General features: G+C 42.8%; 2 protein-coding genes across 5 annotated transcripts in view; one reads left to right on the forward strand and one right to left on the reverse strand.

Moving 5' to 3' along the window:
- Positions 1-20,938, forward strand: part of LOC110531831 (equilibrative nucleoside transporter 2) — a 32,682-nt gene extending 11,744 nt beyond the window's left edge. The window contains exons 1-13 of one of the 2 annotated variants that reach the window (XM_036987697.1): positions 3,194-3,646; positions 5,174-5,230; positions 5,575-5,656; positions 6,523-6,668; positions 6,974-7,113; positions 7,323-7,457; positions 7,639-7,736; positions 8,300-8,369; positions 8,931-9,109; positions 11,791-11,893; positions 12,081-12,166; positions 12,413-12,612; positions 17,439-20,938. In XM_036987697.1, the coding sequence (XP_036843592.1) occupies positions 5,199-5,230; positions 5,575-5,656; positions 6,523-6,668; positions 6,974-7,113; positions 7,323-7,457; positions 7,639-7,736; positions 8,300-8,369; positions 8,931-9,109; positions 11,791-11,893; positions 12,081-12,166; positions 12,413-12,612; positions 17,439-17,550 (1,383 nt within the window). In that variant the 5' untranslated portion in view covers positions 3,194-3,646; positions 5,174-5,198 and the 3' untranslated portion in view covers positions 17,551-20,938. Of the gene's footprint in view, positions 1-3,193; positions 3,647-5,173; positions 5,231-5,574; positions 5,657-6,522; positions 6,669-6,973; positions 7,114-7,322; positions 7,458-7,638; positions 7,737-8,299; positions 8,370-8,930; positions 9,110-11,790; positions 11,894-12,080; positions 12,167-12,412; positions 12,613-17,438 lie in introns of those variants that run through there. The other variant, XM_036987695.1, reaches the window with a different exon arrangement.
- A 10-nt stretch (positions 20,939-20,948) lies between these two features.
- The window catches only part of LOC110531833 (serine/threonine-protein phosphatase PP1-beta catalytic subunit), a 29,751-nt gene continuing 23,822 nt past the window's right edge, over positions 20,949-26,877 (reverse strand). For all 3 annotated transcript variants that reach the window (XM_021615282.2, XM_021615281.2, XM_021615280.2), the window contains 7 exons: positions 26,507-26,638; positions 25,968-26,198; positions 25,600-25,704; positions 25,108-25,179; positions 24,431-24,582; positions 21,830-21,964; positions 20,949-21,437 (listed from right to left, as the gene is read on the reverse strand). In XM_021615282.2, the coding sequence (XP_021470957.1) occupies positions 21,333-21,437; positions 21,830-21,964; positions 24,431-24,582; positions 25,108-25,179; positions 25,600-25,704; positions 25,968-26,198; positions 26,507-26,638 (932 nt within the window). In that variant the 3' untranslated portion in view covers positions 20,949-21,332. The remainder of the gene's footprint in view (positions 21,438-21,829; positions 21,965-24,430; positions 24,583-25,107; positions 25,180-25,599; positions 25,705-25,967; positions 26,199-26,506; positions 26,639-26,877) is intronic.

Genomic DNA, 26,877 nt, shown 5'->3' on the forward strand with positions numbered 1-26,877 from the left:
AATTCGTAGCAGTTACAGTCTTGTCTCATCGCTGCAACTCCCGTACGGACTCGGGAGAGGCGAATGTCGAGAGCCGTGCGTCCTCCGAAACCCAAGCCGCACTGCTTCTTGACACAATGCCCGTCCAACCAGGAAGCCAGCCGCACCAATGTGTCGGAGGAAACACCGTACACCTGGCGACCTAGCACCCGCAAAACATCAGTCTCAACGTCAACAGTGAAGCGGCGACTCCGGGATGCTGGCCTTCTAGGCAGAGTTCCTCTGTCCAGTGTCTGTTCTTTTGCCCATCTTAATCTTTTCTTTTTATTAGCCAGTCTGAGATATGGCTTTTTCTTGGTAACTCTGCCTCGAAGTCCAGCATCCCGGAGTCGCATCTTCGCTGTTGACGTTGAGACTGGTGTTTTGCGGGTACTATTTAATGAAGCTGCCAGTTGAGGACTTGTGAGGCGTCTGTTTCTTAAACTAGACACTAATGGGTGCCAGCGTAGCCAAGTGGTTTGAGTGTTGGACTAGTAACCGAAAGGTTGCAAGATCTAATTCCAGAGCTGACAAGGTGAAAATCTGTCATTCTGCCCCTGAACAAGGCAGTTAACCCACTGTTCCGAGGCCGCCATTGAAAATAAGAATTTGTTCTTAACTGACTTGCCTAGTAAAATAAAATGTACTTGTCCTCTTGCTCAGTTGTGCCCCGGGGCCTCACACTCCTCTTTCAATTCTGGCTAGAGCCAGTTTGCGCTGTTGTTCTATGAAGGGAGTAGTACACAGCGTTGTACGAGATCTTCAGTTTCTTGGCAATTTCTCACATCAGCCTTCATTTCTCAGAACAAGAATAGACTGACGAGTCTATTTGTTTCTGGCCATTTTCAGCCTGTAATCGAACCCACAAATGCTGATGCTCCAGATACTCAACTACTCTAAGGAAGGCCAGTTTTATTGCGTCTGTAAATCAGCACAAACAGTTTTGAGCTGTGCTAACATAATAATTCAAAATTGTTTTCTAATGATCAATTAGCCTTTTAAAACGATAGACTTGGATTAGCTAACACAACATCCCATTGGAAAACAGGAGTGATGGTTGCTGATAATGGGCCTCTTTACACCTATGTAGATATTCCATAAAAAAATCTGCCGTTTCCAGCTACAATAGTCATTTACAAACTTAACACTGTACTTCTGATCAATTTTATGTTATTTTAATGGACGAAGAATGTGCTTTTCTTTAAAAAAAATGAGTGTAAATACAATATTTATAGCCACACATGATTTAATGAAACATAGTAAACCATAACATTGTTTCACATTCTTTAACAGACTAATAAACACAATCACGCCTATAGACTACAGCTCGCTTCAGATTCCCCGGAGCTTCACAGCTTCCCCGGGAAAACTCAACGTATTGTAGCCTCACGCGGAGAAGAGAGTAGCGAAGGAAGGTTAGCCTCTGCTGTGCAGTGTTCTTGGTCAAATATTACCCTTTGCGGTGGTGCTCCAAGACCTTCACCAGCGACCGTCTATAATGCCTCTGTGACTTTCACGCATTGGTGAGCGCTTCAAAGGAAATGGAGGGTATGAATCAGACACCACACCAATAGAAAGCGTGGCTTTTAACTTAGCCTTGGTGTGAACATGCTGGCAAGTGGTCGGTCCTTGGTGAAAGCATGCCTCCTGGCAGAAATGTTGCTCTCTGTGAAATGTAACAAAGCAAAGAGCGGAAGAGTTGTTTGCATGAGTGCCTTGCTTGTTCTCACCCACTCACATTCTGAATTGAAATATCACTCTCCAACTTAAATTCTTCATTAGTATTCTCCTGGTAGGCCACAGGTGGGTGTCTATGTTGGAGATGGGCGATATGGCCAAAAAATCCCTATCGTGGTGAATTGCCTGAATTGATGCAATAACGATAAATTGAATGATAAGTTTATAACATTAATGTGCTCTGCAGATTGTTTTGAAATTGTCCCTTTAAACTACTACTACTAGTGTGATAGTTGAATGGGTGTAACAATCACTCATATTGGCAAACGTATTTAATTTCCTACATCACATTTCTCTAGTATAGTATCGATGGCAACACCCACCTGTAGCACGCGCTCCAGCAGGTGTATCTCACTGGTCATCCCTAAAGCCAACACCTCATTTGGCCGCCTTTGGTTCCAGTTCTCTGCTGCCTGTGACTGGAACGAATTGCAAAAATCGCTGAAGTTGGAGACTTTTATCTCCCTCACCAACTTCAAACATCTGCTATCTGAGCAGCTAACCGATCGCTGCAGCTGTACATAGTCTATCGGTAAATAGCCCACCCAATTTACCTACCTCATCCCCATACTGTTTATATTTATTTACTTTTCTGCTCTTTTGCACACCAGTATGTCTACTTGCACATCATCATCTGCTCATTTATCACTCCAGTGTTAATCTGCTAAATTGTAATTATTCGCCTACCTCCTCATGCCTTTTGCACACAATGTATATAGACTCCCCTTTTTTCTACTGTGTTATTGACTTGTTAATTGTTTACTCCATGTGTAACTCTGTGTTGTCTGTTCACACTGCTATGCTTTACCTTGGCCAGGTCGCAGTTGTAAATTAGAACTTGTTCTCAACTGGCCTACCTGGTTAAATAAAGGTGAAATAAAAAAAAGAATTAAAAAAAAAAAAGTAATGAATGATATCAGTAGAATGCTTGAGGTAAGTGATCGGTACGGTCGGTTTATCTTCCCAGCTCTGGTGTGCGTGTGTGTGCAGGCAGTGTATGTTTGTGGAGACAGGGCGTTGTTAATGACGGAGGTCAGCTATGTCTAAGAGGGAAACAAAGCACGTCTGAAATGCGACCCAGGCTTTGTGTACTAGTGACCAAGCTCAGGCAATATTTGGCGTGTGTGGTGTGGGTTACAAACACACGTTTCATTGCCGGGTAAAGGATGGAAACCCAAAACCTAAGAGCTTTCTGTCAAATGACAGCCCTTTTAAAATGTCAATCTTACCTCAACAACTGGGATATGTATATATATAAAAAAAACAAGTCCCCCACTTCAATTTCTGGATTTCTGCATTGAAAAGCATGTCTCTGTTTGACGCTCACAGATATGGTTTCTCCCAGTCAGCACGGGTAGGGACTTGCCAACCCACTCCCTCACATCCACCCTGCCACTGTTCCACACAGACTAGTCAAAACACGTTGGGTAGCCATGTTTTACTTCCACAACAAAGCTCAATGGCAGACTCAGGTGATACCTTTCAACTGACGGGATTGTCAATGGGGTACAACTTTCAAATAGAGTTACGTTCTTCGTACGGCAGAAGCTGTAGGACCCAAACAACTTTTTTGGATAGATTTTTGTAAACTACGCAGCTGTGCTACCTGGGCAATTTCTATTTGTGTTGGGTTGTAGTGTGGAGCCTATCTGTTTGTGTGTGTACAGAACCAAGTGTGTACACAGGGAGTGGACTCTTGCTTCATCTACAGCTTTATAGAACTGACTGTTCCTATTGAAATCGATAGTGTGAAGTTGTTGAACTGGGAGAGGGTCTCTCTCTATCCAGCTAACAGCCTCACAGTACAGGCTACTATCAAGTGGCTCTTGGACGAGGCTTGGGCCGTATACCGGGATATTTGGAAAAAGCCACGGGAAGCTTTTTCAATAACGTCTGTACCATCAACTGTTTCTTTGAAGTGTTTCAATAAATGTTAATATTTGTAGCTACTTTAAGTTACCACCTGCAGTCAACTTGTGTAATACGCTAGGAGGTGAAGCAGATTTGTGTTCTTCATTTCACGTGTCACATTATGAAGCTTACCGTAGTTCACCAGAACAGTTGAGCCAGTCACGTGTTTGTAAGTAGTACAACGGGAGAAAGCGGGTTTAACTTGCTATTGCTAGTTAGCTATTGTGCATTCGTTAAGTATTCAGACTGCTTCACTTTATCACTTTTTGTTACGTTACAGCCTTATTCTAAAATGGATTAAATTGTCGTCCCCCCCCCCCCCCCCCCCCCCCATTAATCGACACACAATACCCAATAATGACAAAGGGAAAAACTGTTTATTTGAAGAAAAGAAAAAAATACAACTGAAATATCACATTTACATTAATTTAATCAATTTTAACATAACATAACAAAATGTGGAAAAAGTTAAGGGGTCTGAATGCTTTCTGAATGCACTGCAAGTAAGTGGCTGAATATACAAGGTGACATGGCATCGTATGTATGTATGTATGTAATGTGTGTGTAATATATATGTGTGTTTATGTTTAGCTTTTTGCCTTGTTTGAGAAGTCAAAGCGTTTTGGATGAGTGATCTGTACAGCTGTTAACTTGATTTCCTGTGTTTTATTTTTCTCCTCCGTTCTCAGCCCGTCTGCTCCTCCCCCCTATTCTTAGAGCAGAGCAGGCAGGCAGGCCTGTTGCCCTAGCGATTCCACACACACAGCATATACACATACTGCTCCAGAACCAGCCCCGTTCTTCCTTCAGACAAGCATGCGTCAAAACGTTGGGCAAATGAACAATCTCGCTCGTTCACATTCGCTTGTAATGGTCCAAACTCAGCTACTACCTATACTTGTATTTATTTATTTAACCGGGCAAGTCAGTTAAGAACAAAGTCTTATTTACAATGACAGCCTAGTGGGTTAACTGCCTTGTTCAGGGGCAGAACGACAGATTTGTACCATGTCAGCTCGGGGATTCGATCTAGCAACCTTTCGGGTTATTGGCCCAACACTCTAACCACTAGACTACCTGCCACCCCCTGCCGTATAACTTTATGAGCTGGATTGCCTTGACTTTGCGCTTGTTAGCATATTTAGCTAGCATCCTCTATTGAAATTCTCTATTAGTTGGTGACAATTTTGTTAGCATTCTGTTTATAGATGCCCAATGGGCTTTTTTTTTGCGTTTTTAGAGCCCCCTTTTATCTACTAAGACTGTAATACCATAAATCCCGGGATGAGAGAAGGCCGGTATCACGATATGAAAATCTGAATCCTGCCCAACCCTATCTTGGACATACTGTCGTGTAGTGGGAATGGCTCCTCCTCCTTGCCGCAATGTTCTAGAATGTGGAAAATTAACTGTATTTGTATTCTGTAAATAAAGTGCTTAGAGAGGATAGACAAATCTACACTTGGTTTTTATGTTGACTATGTTCCCCTTTTTCTTTGGCCCCTAGTTTAAACCGAACCCCATAGCACAGGATGAAGGACCGGACAGACGCCCCGCGTGATAGGTGAGTCGCTGGCACGGCTTCCTCTTGCAAACTATAAGTATCTATTTCTTTCTCGTTTCTGCTCTCACTCTCAACCAGAGTCCTATTTTTACATTTTGAGTTTAAGTGAAATTGCGCTCCAAGCAAAGCAGTGGTGCTGAAAAGGAACTTTGTACTGTTTTTAATCGATTTGATTTCATTTGATTTCATTTCTGATGTACTTCAATAAAGTTCACTATTGCACTTTATTTCACGGTACATAAACTACTTGCTATTTTTTAAGAAATAACATGCTAAATACATACCAAAAACTTAAGAATGACATGCTTGTTTCTGATCTTTTCATGTTTTCCTCCCGTTCCCAGGGGCTGGTTGGTGGGGATCACCTTCTTCATTCTGGGCCTCGGGACGCTGCTACCATGGAATTTCTTCATGACCGCCTCCATGGTAAACCCAACCTCACATGTCTTCATAACAACAGGTTCAGGGTCAGATAGTTATTCACCATCCTAAAGGCTACAGTCAGGATTAGGGCAAGGTAGATCTGATCCTAGATCTGTAGCTTTGGGAAACGTTTGTATTAAAGTTTCCCAAAGCTACAGATCGAAGAGCAGATCTACTTTGGCTCGGGTTCAACAAGTGCAATACTTTATGTGTCATGCCAAAGTAGAGCATTGGCTTTCTTAAGGAATTATCTTGGAAAAGTCGTTTTTAAAAAGCAGCCTCTGAAGTCAGATGTTGTTTGTATTTGTTCTGTGTATTGTACATAGAGGATTAGCTGAGTTGTTGGTATGTTCATGTCAAGTATTTTGTCCGAGAGGGATTTAATGTGACTGGCCCTCTGTTGTTATGTAGTCTTGGTGTCCACTAAGTATCTGTATCTTGAAGTTAACCCCTTATGGTGTGGTTGGAGGCCCCCTTAAGCTATAGAACATCACATGAGTATTCCAATTTGGAGCTGTGTGTGTGTGTGTGTGTGGCCTAGCCTCTAAGGCTAAGCTCGCTCTATGTTCAAATGTCAAACCCCACAACTTGTAGGGTTAGCTCATAGGGTTAGCTTTGATTCTTGGTATACAGTACACGTTTGTAGAATGACTAGACCTATTTGTATAGGAACAAGTGACGTGTGACCACTGATGTACCATTACTGTATGTACTTAGCCGATAGCAACTAACAACCATATCGATTGTCGATGTAAACTGGGTCATCTCTTGAGTCCTGTGTGGCTCAGTTGATCGGGCATCCTTGTAACGTACCAACATGTGGATAAAAGTGTTTGCAAAAAGACAATTTTGACCTCTTCTGTCAACAGTATTTCAATAGACGCCTCAACAAGACAGAATGGAGCAACGGCACGGTGGTGGTCCAGAAAGAGTACTACTTCAACAACTGGATGACTCTGCTGTCCCAGCTCCCCCTGCTGCTCTGCACTCTGCTCAACTCCTTCTTCTATCAGCGGTGAGACAGCACTTCTTCTCTCAGGTCTACATGTCCTCCAAATGCTAAACAAACACTTTTCTTTTTTACTGCATACTTGGCTGACAATCTAGTGTGTGTGTGTGTGTGAACAACCCTTTTGTGTTGGCCATTTTATTCAACTGCAAATAGGTGCAAAAAAGCTAATATGCTTTGTGATAGAGTGGATTTTTAGGTTGGCCTCAGTTTAAGGTAAAAAGTAAAAATGTGTAATATTGCGTGAAGGTGGTGTGTTGCTGTCTAATCCAATGAGATAGTGAACTAACCTTTTTTAAATTTGTGCGTAGGATATCAGAGATGGTGCGGATAGCGGGCAGCCTGGTCTTCATCCTCGTCCTCTTCATCCTCACTGCCATCCTGGTCAAGGTCACTATGGAGGAGGACTGCTTCTTCTCTGTTACCATGGCAACCATCTGGTTCATCAACTGTGAGTAGGACGTGGTTGTCTGTGTGTATGGGGGGGTCATTGTGGTGTGTGTGGAAGAGAAACCATTTGTCACAAGATGTGTGTGATGGCATTAATATAGTGTGTATGAGTAAGGTGTGTGTGTGTGGGCAGGAGGGGGTGGTGTCATTAACTGTTTGTCGATGATGTGCGCTATATTATTAACCCTGTCTCTCTCTCTCTCCTTGTAGCGTTTGGAGCGGTGTTACAGGGCAGTCTGTTTGGCCTGGTGGGCTTGCTGCCTCAGAGGTACAGCGCTGTGTTTATGAGTGGCCAGGGGCTGGCCGGCACCTTCGCCGCTCTCGCCATGCTGGTCTCCATAGCCAGTGAGTCACACACACAAACCAATATATCAAATATACAAAGAAATACTTGGAAATAAACGCGCACCGCTCACATCAGATATGCTCAGTGGCTGACTACCAAATCATTCAAATGCGGCAAGTAGTCAAATGAGTATGGTGTGGCCTTTGCACCTCTCCTTTTTCTTTCCTGTGTGTGTGACAGGTGACACAGACCTTGAGACGGCTGCGTTGGGTTACTTCATCACTCCTTGTGTAGGAACCCTGCTCACTCTCCTCAGCTACCTCCTCCTGCCTCGCCTGGTGAGTGGCTCAGCCCTACGAAGCCCCAGGCCTGGAATGTAATAGATAGATAGATATCACACTTTGGGCCTCAGAACAGACCCTGTATCCCTCGGGACTGCAGCCAAATTTTATTTTGTAACGTTGACGCAGGGAGACAGGAAGCAGGTGCAGTTAGTGAGTTAAATGACAACAAAAATGGACCGATAACAAAAAACAAGAGCAGCGTCTGACATGGAAACACAAACATACTACCCGATGACTGATAACAAAAGAGTGCTATATAAAGGGTGAGTAATGAAGGGAGTAACGAAGTCCATGTGTGACTGATAATGAGACGCAGGTGTGCGTAATGACGGTTGCCAGGTGTGCGTAATGACGGTTGCCAGGACCTGTGGTTAGTAGATCGGCGACGTCCAGCACCAGGGAGTGGGAGTGGGAGTGAAATATCTAAAGAATCTGTGTCGCAGGTTGGGCTTGTAGCTGACCAGTACAGCATTACTATGTTTCATCGAAGGAATCCGTGTTCAAGTTTGGCGAATGTTCTGTCTGTCTCATTTGGCCTCTGCTCCGGTCTCATCTAGGAGTTTGCCCGGTTCTACTTGGACAAGAGCAGGAGCTATGAGGTGGAGACCACAGACGAGCTGCTGAAAGGTGAGGCTGCTGAAAGCTGCTGAGAGGCCTATTCATTTTATGCTCCTATACATCTCAATGACCATCCAGTACAGTGCGGCCTGTCACTGCTAGTATTCCCCTTGAAACTCAGGGGGGCTGTATGTATCAAGCATTTCAGAGTAGGAGTTTCGATCTTGCATCAGGTCCATGAGGGTTATTGGCTGCCACCTGCTCTCCATCGAGATCCTGCACAACTCCAGGACAAGGAAGTGTGCAGGAAAGATCTTTGCTGACCCCTTCCACCCCGGTCACCCCCTCCTCCAACAATTCCCCTCTGGCAGGCAGTTCAGATCACTCCTGACCAAAACCTACCCACCACCTTAACAATTTCTTCCCCCGGGCTGTGGCCCTCACTAACCGTAGTAGTCTGGTGGGCACATGCCCCAGAAACTAGTGTCATGTATGGCGCTGCATCCCTCCCTCCCTCCCCCCAACACTGCCCATTACTCCCTCACACATTTACCTGCCTGTTGATTTATCAATGTGAGGTCAAGTTGACCGTTTTCCCTGGCATTTTCCCCGTTCTTCCTCACCTGGCAGAGAGGGACACGGAGCAGAACGGCAAGCTGAAGGGCAAGGCCAACGGCTCATTGGCCAATGGTGATGCCAGCGGCGAGGAGGTGGAGGTAGAGGAGGGCAGTCCCAAGCATAACTTCCTTCCCCTGGAGCAGGAAGAGGACAGGGACCGGAAGTCTACTGTCATGGAGGTATTTAAAAAGGTAACGTTGACCTCTGTTATTACTCAGCTGTGTGTGTGTGTGTATGTATATATGTGTATATATATATATATATATATATATATATATACATGTGTGTATATATACATACATGTATACATGTACATATATACATATGTGTATGTATATGTATATGTGTATGTATATGTATGTGTGTGTATATATATATGTATATGTATGTGTATATATATATATATATATATATATGTATGTGTATGTGTATATATATATATATATACGTGTATGTATGTGTGTGTATATATATATATATATATATATATATATATATACGTGTATGTATGTATATATATATGTATATACGTGTATGTGTATATATGTATATGTATGTATATATGTATATACATATGTATATACGTATATGTATATATATATATATATATATACATACATACATACATACACGTATATACATACATACATATATACATACACGTATATACATATATATATACATACATATACATACACGTATATATATATATATATATATATATGTATGTGTATGTGTATGTGTATGTATATATATATGTATATATGTATATGTATATATGTATATACATATGTATATACGTATATGTATATATATATATATATATATATATACATACATACATACATACATACATACATACATACATACATACATACATACATACATACATACATACATACATATATACGTACACATATACATACATATATACATACACGTATATACATATATATATATATATATATATATATATATATATATATATATATATATATATATATATATATATATATATATATATATATATATATATATATATATATATATACATACACGTGTGTATATATATATATATATATATATATATATATATATATATATATATATATATATATATATATAAATAAACTCAGCAAAAAATAAACGTCCCCTTTTCAGAACCCTGTCTTTCAAATATAATTCTTAAAATCAAATTAACTTCACAGATCTTCATTGTAAAGGGTTTAAACACTGTTTCCCATGCTTGTTCAATGAACCATGAAAAATGAATATGCACCTGTGGAACGGTCGTTAAGACACTAACAGCTTACAGACGGTATGCAATTAAGGTCACAGTTATGAAAACTTAGGACACTAAAGAGGCCTTTCTACTGACTCTGAAAAACACCCAAAAGAAAGATGCCCAGGGTCCCTGCTCATCTGCGTGAACGTGTCTTAGGCGTGCTGCAAGTAGGCATGAGGACTGCAGATGTGGCCAGGGCAATAAATTACAATGTCCGTACTGTGAGACGCCTAAGACAGCGCTACAGGAAGACAGGACGGACAGCTGATCGTCCTCGCAGTGGCAGACCACACAACAACACCTGCACAGGAACGGTATATCCGAACATCACACCTGCGGGACAGGTACTGGATGATAACAACAACTGCCCGAGTTACACCAGGAACGCACAATCCCTCCATCAGTGCTCAGACTGTCCGCAATAGGCTGAGAGAGGCTGGACTGAGGGTTTGTAGGCCCGTTGTAAGGCAGGTCCTCACCAGACATCACCGGCAAAAAACGTTGCCTATGGGCACAAACCGTCGCTGCACCAGACAGAACTGGCAAAAAGTGCTCTTCACTGACGAGTCGCGGTTTTGTCTCACCAGGGATGATGGTCGGATTCGCGTTTATCGTTGAAGAAATGAGAGTTACACCGAGGCCTGTACTCTGGAGCGGGATCGATTTGGAGGTGGAGGATCCGTCATGGTCTGGGGCGGAGTGTCACAGCATCATCGGACTGAGCTTGTTGTCATTGCAGGCAATCTCAATGCTATGCGTTACGGGGAAGACATCCTCCTCCCTCATGTGGTACCCTTCCAGCAGGCTCATCCTGACATGATCCTCCAGCATGACAATGACACCAGCCATACTGCTCGTTCTGTGCGTGATTTCCTGCAAGACAGGAATGTCAGTGTTCTGCCATGGCCATTGAGCACGTCTGGGACCTCTTGGATTGGAGGGTGAGTTTTAGGGCTAATCCCCCCATAAATGTCTGTGAACTTGCAGGTGTCTTGGTGGAAGAGTGGGGTAACATCTCACAGTAAGAACTGGCAAATCTGGTGCAGTCCATGAGGAGGAGATGCACTGCAGTACTAAATGCAGCTGGTGGCCTAACCAGATACTGACTGTTACTTTGATTTTGACCCCCCCCTTTGTTCAGGGACACATTATTCCATTTCTGTTAGTCACGTCTGTAGAACTTGTTCAGTTTTCTCAGTTGATGAATCTTGTTATGTTCATACAAATGAACACATGTTAAGTTTGCTGAAAATAAACGCAGTTGACAGTGAGAGGACATTTAAACGCAGTTGACAGTGAGAGGACATTTAAACGCAGTTGACAGTGAGAGGACATTTAAACGCAGTTGACAGTGAGAGGACATTTAAACGCAGTTGACAGTGAGAGGACATTTTTTTGCTGAGTTTATATAATTGTTTAATTTATATATATTTTTTTTATATATGGCTCTGGTCTAGTTGCGGTCCAATTCCCTACCCTTTTCCCAAAGTGTACACTTGTTCACTCCCCTACATGCATTTAGAAGTAGTGTAAGCATGGACTAAAAATTTCCACCATATTTTTTACCTTGTCCCTGTCTCTCTTCAGATATGGGTGATGGCGTTCTGTGTGGTTTTTGTCTTCACCGTCACTCTCGCTGTGTTTCCTGCCATCACTGTGGACGTCAAAACCATATACCCTGGGAAATGGGGTATGTCTACTCTCTTTGATAAATATGTTTTCAAAAGGGTTCTTCGGCTGTCTCCATAAGATAACCCTTTCTCGTTCGAGGTAGAACCCTTTTAGGTTCTATATAGCACCTTTTTGTATACTGTGTGTTTAGTATGCATGTCATGAGACTTAAAACGCCCTATTAACCACCTCTTTCTCCCCATCAGAGTCCTATTTCATCTCTGTGTGTTGCTTCCTCATCTTCAACGTGTGTGACTGGATCGGTAGAACCGTCACCACCCTGTTCCAATGGGTAGGTTTCTGATTCATTTGATCTGTGTGGATTGTCATTTTATTACACACTTGATAGGAGGATCACGATGGATTAGATTTCTGTAACATTTTTCCAAGCTTCTCAGGGTTTTTATAATCCTCTACAAATTGAAATTCTCTCACTTTCTACCCCTGCACGAAAGCTTCAGTTATTACTCGTATTACATTTAGTTGTTATTATTACTTTGTCTTACCAGCAACATTTCTCTCTGTGTTTGTTCCGCAGCCTCCCAAGGAGAGTCGTCTGTTCCCGGTGCTGGTGGTCTCCAGGGTGGTGTTTGTTCCCCTGCTGATGCTCTGTAACGTCCAGAGCCGCTCCTACCTCCCCGTCCTCTTCTCCCACGACGCTGCCTTCGCCCTCATCATGGTACTCTTCTCCCTCTCCAGCGGCTACTGCGTCTGCCTGTCCATGTCCTACGCCCCACAGTGAGTAGAAGTAACACACACACACACACGGCGGCAGCTTACCCGGCAGGTAGCCTAGCGGTTAGGGCCGCTGGTTCAAGTCCCCGCGCAGACAAGGCGAGAGATCATGCCGATGTGCCCTTGAGCTAGGCACTTAACTAATTGCTCCAGGTGTGCCGTTCATAATGGTAAACCCTGGCTGTGACCCTACTATCTAAGGGTGTCTCAGGGAGAGTGGGATATGCAAAGAAAACACATTTAAATCACACACTTGGTAACATGTGAAATGGGACAAGCACACGTGCACGCTCCGTACGTGACAGTCCACTGTCGTAACAATACGCCAGTTGTGCACATATTAGCTCCTTCAATCTCATTTCCATGGCTTGTTTACACACAATCTCTCTCTCTGGCATGTCACTCTGTTGACTTATTCTAATTACTCTAATTAGCATAATAGCAAAGTTCCCGTCAAAATCCGTCTTTTTTTTGCGTGGGCTGTGTCTCAATCCGCTGATGTCGGTCTTCCACATCCACGGTTGAAGGTGGCTGAGCTACAGCAGTGTTTGTCAGACTAGGAGTCATAGCGAAAATGGGTCTTCTCACGAAAACGTCTGTAGTGTCTGAACGGTTTGGCCTACAAACTAATATGCACAAAGCGAGCTCCATATAGAAATGGTTTGTCGAGGTCGGTGTGGAAGAACTTGACTGGCCTGCATAGAGCCCTGATCTCAACCCCATCGAACGTCTTTGGGATGAATTGGAACGCAGGCTGCGAGCCAGTCCTAATCGCCCAACATCAGTGCTCGACCGACCTCACTAATGCTCTTGTGGCTGAATGGAAGAAAGTCCCAACAGCAATATTCCAACATCTAGTGGAAAGCCTTCCCAGAAGAGCGGAGGCTGTTACAGCAGGAAATGGGGCTACCAACTCTATATTAATGTCCATGATTTTGGAATGACAACTTCGACAAGCAGATTTCCACATTCTTTTGGTCATATAAGAAAGATCAGGAATATACACTCTCTCTCAGATATAGGACAGACGCTTCAAAACAAACTCCTTTTTGATACATCTGTTTTGCCATGTAATGTTATTCAATGTGTTTCTAATCGCTAATAGCAGTAAGGCCAAATTCAATGTTTTATCAAATATTTTATATAATTCAGCGATGTTTTTAAATGTTTTACTTTTTAGAAGTTACAGTCTTGTCCCATCGGTGCAACTCCCGTACGGACTCGGGAGAGGCGATGGTTGAGAGCCAAGCATCCTCCAAAACACGAGCCCGCCAAGTCGCATTGCTTCTTGACACACTGCTCGCTTAACCCGGAAGCCAGCCGCACTAATGTGTCGGAGAAAACACCGTTCAGCTGGCGACCGAAGTCAGCGTGCATGCGCCAGTCCCACCACAAGGAGTTGCTAGAGTGGAATGGAACAAAGACATCCTGATGGCCAAACCCTCCCCTAACCCGGACGAAGCTCGGCCAATTGTGCGCCGCCTCATGGGTCTCCCACTCGCGGCTGGCTGTGACACAGCCTGGTGTCAAACCCGGGTCTGTATTGACACCATGACCATCTTAAAACAATTCCATATGTTAGCTTAGTAGAAACCCAGCCCCCACACATACACACTCTTCTTCTGAAATGACATTTTCTATCTCAGGCCAACTTCTGTGTTTACCAGAACCATGTACTGACTACACACTCCCATACAGTAACAGTAAAAAGTTTGGACACCTACTCATTCAAGGGTTTTTCTTTATTTTTCATATTTTCTACATTGTAGAATAATAGTGAAGACATCAAAACTATGAAATAACACAGATGGAATCATATATTAACCAAAAAAGTGTTAAACAAATCAAAATACATTTCAAATTTGAGATTCTTCAAAGTAGCCACCGTTTGCCTTGATTTGCACACTCTTAGCATTCTCTCAACCAGCTTCAGATGGTGTGCCTTTTTAAAAGTTCATTTGTGGAATTTCTTTCCTTAATACATTTGAGCCAATCAGTTGTGTTGTGACAAGGTAGGGGTGGTATTCAGAAGATAGGCCTATTTGGTAAAATACCAAGTCCATATCATGGCAAGAACAGCTAAGAAGGAGGAGGGACTTCGTAAATCAGGCCTTCATGGTTGAATTGCAGCAAGTAAACCAGTACTAAAAGACACCAATAATAAGAAGAGACTTGCTTGGGCCAAGAAACACGAGCAATGGACATGGACCGGTGGAAATCTGTCCTTTGGTCTGATATGTCCAGATGTCTTTGTGAGACGCAGAGCAGGTGATCGGACGGATGATCTCTGCATGTATGGTTCCCACGTGAAGCGTGGAGGTGCTTTGCTGGTGACACTGTCAGTGATTTATTTAGAATTCAAGGCACACTTAACCAGCACGGCTACCACAGCATTCTGCAGCGATACGCCATCCCATCTGGTTTGCCCATTTGTTTTTCAACAGGACAATGACCAAACACCCCTCCAGGCTGTGTAAGGGCTATTTGACCAAGAAGGAGAGCGATGGCCTCCATATTCACCTGACCTCAACCTAATTGAGATGGTTTGGGATGAGTTGGACCGCAGAGCGAAGGAAAAGCAACCAACAAGTGCTCAGCATACGTGGGAACTACTTCAAGACTGTTGGAAAAGGGAATGCCAAGAGTTTGCAAAGCTGTCAAAGGCAAAGAGTGGCTACTTATCTCAAATATAAAATATATTTTGGTTTGTTTAACACTTTTTTTGGTTACTACATGACTCCATATGTTATTTCATAGTTTGATGTCTTCACTATTATTGTACAATGTAGAAAATATGAAAAATTATATTTGAAAGAAAAACCCTTGAATGAGTAGTTGTCCAAACTTTGGACTGGTACTGTACATACAATCATCATATACGCTGCTGCTACTGTTTATCATATATCCTGATGCCTCTTCACCTTACCCTTATACATATCTACCTCCATCACTCCAGTACCCCTGCCCATTGTAAATATGGTATTGGAACTGACCCTGTATATAGCTGACTTACTTTCTTGTGTTCTTATTTCTATTGTGTTCTACTTCACTTTATTAAATAGTACTACTGATACGGATTACTGCATTGTTGGGCAAGAAGGACATTTCCCTGTACCTGCATACTGTATCTACAGTGCCTTGCGAAAGTATTCGGCCCCCTTGAACTTTGCGACCTTTTGCTACATTTCAGGCTTCAAACACAAAGATATAAAACTGTATTTTTTTGTGAAGAATCAACAACAAGTGGGACACAATCATGAAGTGGAACGACATTTATTGGATATTTCAAACTTTTTTAACAAATCAAAAACTGAAAAATTGGCCGTGCAAAATTATTCAGCCCCCTTAAGTTAATACTTTGTAGCGCCACCTTTTGCTGCGATTACAGCTGTAAGTCGCTTGGGGTATGTCTCTATCAGTTTTGCACATCGAGAGACTGACATTTTTTCCCATTCCTCCTTGCAAAACAGCTCGAGCTCAGTGAGGTTGGATGGAGAGCATTTGTGAACAGCAGTTTTCAGTTCTTTCCACAGATTCTCGATTGGATTCAGGTCTGGACTTTTACTTGGCCATTCTAACACCTGGATATGTTTATTTTTGAACCATTCCATTGTAGATTTTGCTTTATGTTTTGGATCATTGTCTTGTTGGAAGACAAATCTCCGTCCCAGTCTCAGGTCTTTTGCAGACTCCATCAGGTTTTCTTCCAGAATGGTCCTGTATTTGGCTCCATCCATCTTCCCATCAATTTTAACCATCTTCCCTGTCCCTGCTGAAGAAAAGCAGGCCCAAACCATGATGCTGCCACCACCATGTTTGACAGTGGGGATGGTGTGTTCAGGGTGATGAGCTGTGTTGCTTTTACGCCAAACATAACGTTTTGCATTGTTGCCAAAAAGTTCAATTTTGGTTTCATCTGACCAGAGCACCTTCTTCCACATGTTTGGTGTGTCTCCCAGGTGGCTTGTGGCAAACTTTAAACAACACTTTTTATGGATATATTTAAGAAATGGCTTTCTTCTTGCCACTCTTCCATAAAGGCCAGATTTGTGCAATATACGACTGATTGTTGTCCTATGGACAGAGTCTCCCACCTCAGCTGTAGATCTCTGCAGTTCATCCAGAGTGATCATGGGCCTCTTGGCTGCATCTCTGATCAGTCTTCTCCTTGTATGAGCTGAAGGTTTAGAGGGACGGCCAGGTCTTGGTAGATTTGCAGTGGTCTGATACTCCTTCCATTTCAATATTATCGCTTGCACAGTGCTCCTTGGGATGTTTAAAGCTTGGGAAATCTTTTTGTATCCAAATCCGGCTTTAAACTTCTTCACAACAGTATCTCGGACCTGCCTGGTGTGTTCCTTGTTCTTCATGATGCTCTCTGCGCTTTTAACGGACCTCTTAGACTATCACAGTGCAGGTGCATTTATACGGAGACTTGATTACACACAGGTGGATTGTATTTATCCTCATTAGTCATTTAGGTCAACATTGGATCATTCAGAGATCCTCACTGAACTTCTGGAGAGAGTTTGCTGCACTGAAAGTAAAGGGGCTGAATAATTTTGCAGGCCCAATTTTTCAGTTTTTGATTTGTTAAAAAAGTTTGAAATATCCAATAAATGTCGTTCCACTTCATGATTGTGTCCCACTTGTTGTTGATTCTTCACAAAAAAATACAGTTTTATATCTTTATGTTTGAAGCCTGAAATGTGGCAAAAGGTCGCAAAGTTCAAAGGGGCCGAATACTTTCGCAAGGCACTGTATGTGTATACCGCCTGGCTCATCATCATATCTGTCAGTATGCATCATCTTTCTCTCTGTCTTCCCAGGCTGGTGGCGTCCAAAGATGCAGAGACGGCTGGGGCCCTGATGACTTTCTTCCTGGGCCTGGGCCTCTCCATCGGGGCTGGCTTTTCTTTCCTGCTGCGTCTACTGGTCTAGACAGGCACACCAGAGGGACCACCACCATCCGTCGCCAGTCCCTGTTTCGAATGACGGTCGCCTCCATGGCCATTCATAAATTAAGCGACCACTGCCACCAAATGCCATATTTTTTTAATACCTAGAAGGACCTAGGCTGGGAATAGAGAGCTGCCTGCATATAAAGCCTGCATCAAAAAAATGAATTTAGTACTGATCACAATAGATATTATACAAGGGATTTGAGTGTTACCTCTCCATCTGCCACATACATATACTATACTCACTGAAATAACTGAGAGAATGGCCTTAGGAGCCGGCTTTAAGGGAATAATGCGACATGAATGCTAGCTACCTACTTAACAAGTGGTTTACAGTGATAAGAATGCATCACTGGTTGCCTCTCGGAATAATGGACACAGTCAGTGCCAGACCGCTCTAAACTTGGGTTGTTTTCGTTATTTTTGAGTTGGACCATTTTAAGGATTTCGTTTGTGTTTTTGTATAAAGTTATTTGTTTTCTTAGCTTTAGAGCTTTTTATGTAAGGCATTAACTTTAGTCAAGTACTGTAGCTGTGTGTGTGTTTTGGAGGGCTAATGTATTGTTACATTAAGTAGTTCCATTATATTATAATCCTGCCTAGAAACGACAGAGCAAATCATACGGCTACCGGCTCTGAAGTTGATTTACTTATTCTTTTCAACAAAGCATTTTATTTGATTTAAAACTTATGTTTCGGTTTTATTTACACATCAGAACAAAGTTACCACGTTACACAGAAAACATGGACATTTAGTCTGTCGACGTCAGCACATTCCTAACCTTTTAGCCCGTTGGAGTGGAGAGGAGCACCTATGGCGTGTTCAGTAGAGTGAAACAGATGTCATGTACAGACAAAAAAAATATATTCACCATTCCACGTTATAAGATTATCGTGTCTGCTCAATTATGTTACCTTTTCGATCTGTGACTCATCGTTTCCCACCACCTGACCTAGGTGTCGCAGTCATCCGATTGCCCTATGTCTGACTCACTTCCTGTTTACGTGAGGATAATGGCCCAGTAGGACTGTTTTTTTTAGAAACAAAATATGTTTTTGATAGGACCACGTTAGCCAAGCAGCTTCTGTTTTGATTTATTTTTACGAGAGGGCAGGCGGGTTATGGGAGCCTAACCATATTCCTAACCCATTCCTGTCCTCTTGTTCTAAGGGTAGCGTCGAGTCTGACCTTAACACCATTCCGCTTGGCCAACCTACCTAGTCACTTTGTTTAAATAGAAGTTTTGCCTTAGATGTGGTGTACAAAGGCGTGCTGTTCCAGCTTTTTCAAAAAGGAAAGACCCAGGCTTCGTGCTTTGTCGTAAGCAGGGTGTGTTTGTCCCTATGTAATTACATGTTTAACTTCTGACAATGACCACGAAAAAAGTGGCAGCTATTCTGTAGTGTTGATGAGGTGAATTGGTTGGATTTAAAGTAACGGTTTTAGTTTCGCTGTTGGTCATTTACTAGAGTAAACTATAGTGTTTGAAGTAGGATCACAAACTAGAATGGCTGCTAGCGGTCTTTGTTTGAGGCGTTGGCTCTGGGCAAGGTGTCTGTATCTGCCAATCTGTGAGCTTCATACTTCATAGAGTGTCACACAGACAGTGGGAGTACTAGCTAAACTGCATTACAGTAGGCCATTATAGGGCCTTATATTTTAAGACATTACCATAACACTAAATCACAATTCGAGACACAATTCTCTGGCGATTTTTCATTTCTTGAATGTGTCATGGCCATGATGACTGACTTGGAGTCAGATTTTACATTTTTAAACTGCCAGTATAAAGAGTGCCATAAACACAAATGACAACAAATCACTTTATTTTCTAAAACTGGGCTTTCAAGCTATAGATTTTTAGGACTATAAATGTATTTATTTTTGCCCATTCCAATTTTCTTCTAGAAATGAACGCAATCATTAGAAACCCTACAAACTATTGCATGAACCATTTGTGTGTTTGCTCTTTTTTGGTTTCTAGACTTTCTCCATTACGCTTATTTTATTCTCCATAGTTTTATTGTTTAATGCTCTGGAACGTGTGACTTCTAAGTGTTGTTTTTTTTAACCTTCCACTTTGGGCTGTGTCAAGGTGTAGTTTACACATGTGTAGTCTATGAGCAGAATTACTGTCTTACCTCAATTAGCAACAAAATCCGTAGTTTGAATGCCACCTTTTCTAGAAGCTGTTTCATTTTCCCTCGCGTTGGACCACCCTAGCAATTCGAGTTAGAGCCAATGAGCTTCAGCCCCTCGCCATTCGAGTGACAGCTAGCAAGATGCACACACAGCAGAGGGAGAGCCATGACGTGGGGCACATATCTGCATGTGACGTAGTACGCAATTTTGGGGAACTGCTTTTGGCTCATGAGCGCTTTCACAACTACTAGCTAAAAGGTATACAAAAGTACCGGAGAATCTCTTCATTCTGATTTGATCAAGGTGTATGAGTGAGTTTTCGGAATGGAGTGAACTAAGTCATAAATTAGGTACCTGTACATAGTGTTGTTGAGTGAAACAGCCGTTTGGTTTCAAAAGGGCTGGACGAAGGGCTGATGTGGACAATGGCCCTGTTTGAATACACCCCAATTCTCCACCCTTCTCCCAAAGTGTGCACTTTCTTGCATTGGCGTTAACAGTAGTGGAAAGTGGAAAATCCCTCCAACCAATGTTTTTAAATCCATGGCGAGAATCGGAACCATTTACTATGACTTGTTTCTGGCAGGAGTCAGGACTCTGGGTCATGACCTTGTCTGAATGATTTAACATGGGGATTGTCGTCACAGTGAGGTTGTATACTGTGGATCACCGTTGACCGCCTAGAGTTGTGTAATAACACATTACTTGAGTAGGAAAGACTGAAATATAGTTCAAATAATACCTGTTGTAAAAGTACTTTAGGCACTAAGCATTAACGTGGTTTTTGAGACCCCGGTAATGAGAAGAGAGTCTTCTCAGGAATATAAATGCCATTGTTACATACATGTTACTGTACAGTGTTTTAATACAATTTCAGCTTTTGTTTTATGGCGCAACAATCATGCCAATCAGTTTGTTGGGATTTGATCTGTCAGGATCGTACTGTATGATTGGGCAACAAACATTTTAACGTGCGCTACCACAGCGAAGGGAATCGTGGCTCTGTGTGTATATGCATGCATTGGCGTAGTTATTCTGTGTTGAGGAATTTGACTTGCTGTTGGAATAGTTTCTGATGACATTTTAAATGGATTGTTTTTAGATTTTGGTTCATGTCTTTGTTCAGTACTTGAGTGGACATCGAAACAAAACAAGGATTAATGGAGTAGGTGTTCTATTTGTTTCTGCATAGAAGGCATTATCAATAAAACTATTTTAAAAAACAGACCATGTAATAAGGTTTATTCCCCATTTTTTAATTTTTTTTATTGAAAACCCAGCAGTCGTCATTAACACCTGTTCTTACTGGATAGGAATGAAATGCTCAACTGGAGCTAGTAGCCGGTCATTCTGCCATAAGCCCGAAAACAATTAAGAAGAAAAAACACTTCTGCAAACAGAATGACTACTTCAAAAAAACAAGTGTGGTTGGTTACACAGTTGCTAAAAAAAGCCTTTGGCAGGAGAGCGGTGCGTGACAAAAGTTCAGAGGGGGAATTAAAATGGGTTTGGGTTTTATCTACTTTCTCTGACAAGTGTTTCTCTCGTGGAAAGCGGATGAGGGACCGTCGCTCATCCACGACGTCCGCTCATCTCCTTCCTCGCTCTCGCTCCCACGTTCACCGTTTCTTTGGCGGGACGGCTGTGCGGGGCGGGGTGACGGGTCGGCCGGAGGTCATCCCTCCGTACTGATACTTGGCCTTCTTCTCAGACGGCTTCAGGATCTACACAGTTGTAGTAGACAAGGACAGATACACGGATCATACACCTAAATCCCAATCAGAGGCATATACCACCTGTATAATTGTACCCAATTCTTATTTAATATGTTTGGTGAATCATTAATACTAATAGACACAATAAGAGACTAAACAGTATAATTATATCACACCTAAGGGTGTATCCGAGTGATAGTTGTGATATAGTCACAATATAGAATGGACAAGAGGCTTATTGCTTAAACGGTGTACAAACTTCACTGTGTGGAAAGATACATTTTAGGGACTTATGAGAATGTTCGCAGTCGGTGTCTCTGATTTTACATCCACACCAATCGTACTCCATACAGACGGAAACCAGCTGCGGTTGTCAGTGGTGCCAATGACGCTGCTTTTACCTGGAAGGAGCACATCAGGGTCTCGTCAACGCTCATCATGCCGCCGGCGTTGTCAAACTCTCCACAGTAGTTAGGAGCTGAGAACAGAGTCACCAGCTGCCGCTTGGCAAAGAACTCATATCCATCCTCCACCACCTGGTGGAGACACAGTCAGCACATCAGAGGAGCCGCAGTATCACAGTCAAGCTAGTCAATGTATTTTACAGAGTTAAGTTGTAGTATTGCAAGTGAGGTGTATAATACTTTTCATGTGCTGTTGTCTGTGTGTATGTCAGTGTATGAGTACTTTATCTAAGAGTGAAGGTAGTAAATGTCTTCCTTTTTTTAAGAAGTGGCTTATGAGCCTGGCGGTAGGAGCGTTGGGCCAGTAACCGAAAGGTTGCTGGATCGAATCCCCGAGCTGACAAGGTAGAAATCTGTCGTTCTGCCCCTGAGCAAGGCAGTTAACCCACGGGTTCCCCGGGCACAGAAGACGTGGGGTGTCAATTAAGGCAGCCCCCTGCACCTCTGATTCAGAAGGGTTGGGTTAAATGCGGAAGACACATTTCAGTTGTACAACTGACTAGGTATACCCCTTTCCTTTATTGGAAAGATAGAGTGTTGGAAAGACACTGGAAAGGTAGAATAGGAAGGGCAAGGGTCACTGGCCATGTAGTACATTATGATTATGAACTTGCTTAGTCTAGAACCTAGACTAAACTATAGGCTACCCACTGGGCAAACGTGGATAATTGGGTCATATTTGGTTGAGACGTTAATGAGTTTATAACCTATATTCACCCACTCAAAAAGACAGCCAAATATTAGTTGAATTTGCACCTAAAAGCACAACCAAATTCCAATGGAAAAATTAGGTCAGATTTTTGGTTCAGTTCAGTTGTCACCCGAATGACGTATGCTGTGCTTTCAACCATTTAAGAGTACAGCAGTTCAAATGGGAATACAATGTCAGATATTTTTGATAACATCTGTTATCACTGCGGTTCATCTAATAGAAGAACCAAATGACCTGGATTGCAGTTGAGATTACATTAAAAGTACATGGTACAGGGCCTCCCGAGTGGCGCAGCGGTCTAAGGCGTCACATTGAGGCGTCACTACAGACCCGGGTTTGATACCAGGCTGTGTCGCGACCGGGAGACCCATGAGGTGGCGCACAATTAGCCCAGCGTCGTCCGGGTTAGGGGAGGGTTTGGCCGGCTGGGGTGTCCTTGTCCCATCGCGCTCTAGTGACTCCTTGTGGCGGGCCGGGCACATGCACGCTGACTTGACATTGGTGCAGCTGGCTTCCGGGTTAAGTGAGCAGTACGGCTTGACAGAGTTGCGTTTCGGAGGCTCTCGACCTTCGCCTCTCCTGAGTCCATACGGGACTCACCAAATTAGGTTTAAAGAAAGTCAAAAAAATTTAAATTATACCTGGTACAAGTAATCAATGCTGTTAAAGATTCTGCGCAGACTATTACAGCAATTGTGAAGTTCCCTACAGACCTGCGACAACCTATGCATGCCACCTTGAACACACACACTTTATATGATTACAGAAGAAGACCTTTATAGTTACAGTCACCTTAAAATGTGGCCATGGATGTGTTACTCGTTTTAAGGTTGAACGTTACAAATGTTTGTAAAAGACCCTTAACTTTAGTCTATTTACGGTACTACAATGTAAAAACTGAATTGTGTTTGGTTGACAATATAACCCAATATCAACATTTAAAGGAGATGTATCTACTGCTGGGATACTTCCATCTGACACTCCCATTCTTTTAACATTCATTTTTGGTTGAGATGGAGATGTGAATCCAACATATCAATGATTCATTTGAAAACCGATTGGAATTAACGCCAGACTAATTCAGTGGCACGGATGGAAGTGTCCCGGCAGAATATACATCGCCTTCAAATGTTGATGTTTGCGTTGGCTCTAAATATCATTACATTTGAAATCAAACCAGAGCTTGAAAGCCTAGGCCTTTTGTGTGGTCTATTTTTAGTTTAATTATGTGTTGAATTCCAACCATGGCTGTTGATGACTTTGCAGATGCTATACAGGCCTAAATAGCATCATTGATGATAAAAGTGATAAAGTAGGGTCACATTTTAATTTGCTCTGTTAAACCTACTCTTTGGAATGACGTATAGCAACAGTGAATCTATTTAGTTTTAAAGTGGAGATCTCTCAACAATCATTCTCACGAACAGCACATTGGTAATAATCGGTGTCAAATAGCATAGATAATCAAGGCTGGGCTTGGTTAAAACCCTGGATGGGAGATATCAATTCTTTAGTAGGAGGTGCTGACTTCACATTGAAGTAGTGGATATAACGTTGAAGATCTGACATTGTTTTAAAGGTACAAACTCAACATATTTTATACAATGTTTGTCTCTGTTGACATTTGGTTACCATGATGACATAATCGTGTGGTTGAAATGTTACCGTCAAAACAACAGTTTACGTGGACAACTTTTTTTCAAATACAATTTATGTTCCGCGTCACAATGCGTTGACTGATTCTGTTGAAACAATGTTGACTCCTGTTGTGCCCAGTGGGTAGTGTCTTTTTTCCCTATCAGAATGACAGGTCAGTTCAGTTGTACCTGGTGGGCTCTGCAGATGAGGTCCAGATCGTGACGGTTGAGGAACTTGCTGACCACATCAGCCCCAAATGTGAACGAGACCCCGCGGTCGTTCTCCCCCCAACCCTGAACGTCTTTGTCTGGGTCCGACCACAGCAGGTCACACAGCAACCCTGGAACACACACACATACACACAGCAGGATCTGAGACTTGAACAATGGCTTCGGTGGTTCACATCGTGACCATATAAGGAGATGTCTTCTAGAAAGTTCTGTGATGAGCAGATACTGGACTTGGTCAAAATGTACTTCTCTTTAAAAATGAACCAGACAGTCAGATTTTCTGTGACTTATACAGTGAGTATCAGAGCCTTATTTAGATATAATTATACATAGGTCTACTGTGTTGACATAACAATAGGTTTATTCTGGACACATGAACAGTCTTTTAAATCATTTTTAAATAACCCATATGGTAATGTCAAAAGTCAATTGGTTTTGAGAATCAGAAAATCTTTAAAGAATTAGCTATATTGTACAGTACATAATCTGGGAACACACTGTGGGCAATTCAATCAAATTTTGCTTAGGAAATACTGACCACTACTGTCCGCTAAAGGAAATAGCACTTGTTTTTGTAATGTTGGAGAGGTGGTGTGTATATAAATATATATATATGTGTGTGTGTGTGGACCTACCCGTGTCAGGAACGTCTGTGGGTCTCATGATGCGACGGATCTGCTCCATAGACTGCAAGTCTGGAGAGAGGCCTGGTAGGAGACAGAGGAGCACAGAGACAATAGCACTCAGTCACAGTAATCAAAAACACATCAATTTAAAATCCACACACTTTCAAGGTCACTCTTCCTGCCAGAACCAGCCCGTTGTAGGATACCGCTCGACACAGAGCCTTTAACTATTTTTTTTTGCACCTCGTCATAGTCATGACTCATGTCCAATGCAATTGTTATTCCATTGTACACATGTTGAATACATGCGTAGTATGTAATAATTATTGTAATGCACTAAATAATGTGACTGATTTGTTCTATAGGGTGCTCATTTGACTGACAGGAGTAAAGGTTTGCTACATCAACTTTCATATTCATTTGCTGAGCAAGACAATGATCGTTTAACAGCCAAGTCATAGACAGGGAGTTTGAGTGGCAGCTCCCCCAGCAGTGCTGTACCTCCATGGCAACAGAAGATCTTCTCATCCACGATGGCAGCGATGGGAAGGCAGTTGAAGCAGTCAGTAAATGTCTTCCACAGCTTTATGTTGAATCTGCGCTTACCTGGAGAAACAGTGAGACAAGAAAAAAAAACACACTTTGTAACATCAGGGATCTTGTAATTCCAGCTATTTTACTCTTGTGACAGAGGCCGCCCTGTGTTGAATGGCTGCATTTGTTTTTCCAAATAAGCATTCATTAGTGTGTGTGTCGCGGTGGGGGTTATTTGGCTCAATTACTTGTATGAAACCCAAACAATTGCACTAGGCAATGTATTGAAGTGTACGTGTGTGCAGAGCGTGTGTGCAAGCAGGCGTGCTACTCACACTCGTCGTAGAAGCCGTAGATGCGGTTGATGGAGGCACACTCGTGGTTGCCCCTGAGGAGGAAGAAGTTCTCTGGGTATTTGATCTTGTAGGCCAGCAGTAGACAGATGGTCTCCAGGGACTGCTTCCCTCGGTCCACGTAGTCTCCCAGGAACAGGTAGTTGGCCTCGGGCGGGAAGCCCCCGTACTCGAAGAGCCGCAGCAGGTCTGTGTACTGGCCGTGGATGTCACCTGAGAGCGGGAGGAGGTGGGAGAAAGGAGGAGCGTAACTAGCCTAGCTATCCACAGTCAGGGCAATTCATGAATGACAGGTGCAGAACTGGACATGGAGGGGAAACGATGTGTGTTCGAGATGCACAGATTCTGCGCAGACCAACCGATCTTCAAAATCCCCGGAGAGACTTTTACTCAATGCGCTCGACAGAGACCCGATAATAATGTAATTGTATGGCGCTATAATAATCACACTCAACGTGATGAGGTTAAAAAGTGCAGGGGAGATGTAGTGGGGATTCATCATCATCGTCATCATCACCTACCACAGATCTTGAGGGGAGCCTCCAGTTCCAGGAGGATGGGCTGGCTGAGGAAGATCTCTCTGGACTTGATGCAGAGGCCCCTCACCTCAGCCTCTGACATCTGCACGATCTTCCCAGGGCGACATCCCCGCACTGACACAGAGACCGACAGAGACAGTTAGATTTGATGGCAAAGGGTACTGGAACTTAAGACACATTTCACTCCAAATTTAAATCCATCTCTCTGCCAGGTGCAACAGACCTACATTCTATACGTGACGGTGTTCTTTTTTGGCTTCTCAGTAGTCAGCGTGATAGTGCAGTACTACCGAGGCCTGCCTGAAGTGATGACTGAAGGGGGGTGGAGTGGAGGGGGGGTGGGACTAATCCAG

This window comes from Oncorhynchus mykiss, chromosome 9 (genome assembly GCF_013265735.2).
Source record: "Oncorhynchus mykiss isolate Arlee chromosome 9, USDA_OmykA_1.1, whole genome shotgun sequence".
NCBI lineage: Eukaryota > Metazoa > Chordata > Actinopteri > Salmoniformes > Salmonidae > Oncorhynchus > Oncorhynchus mykiss.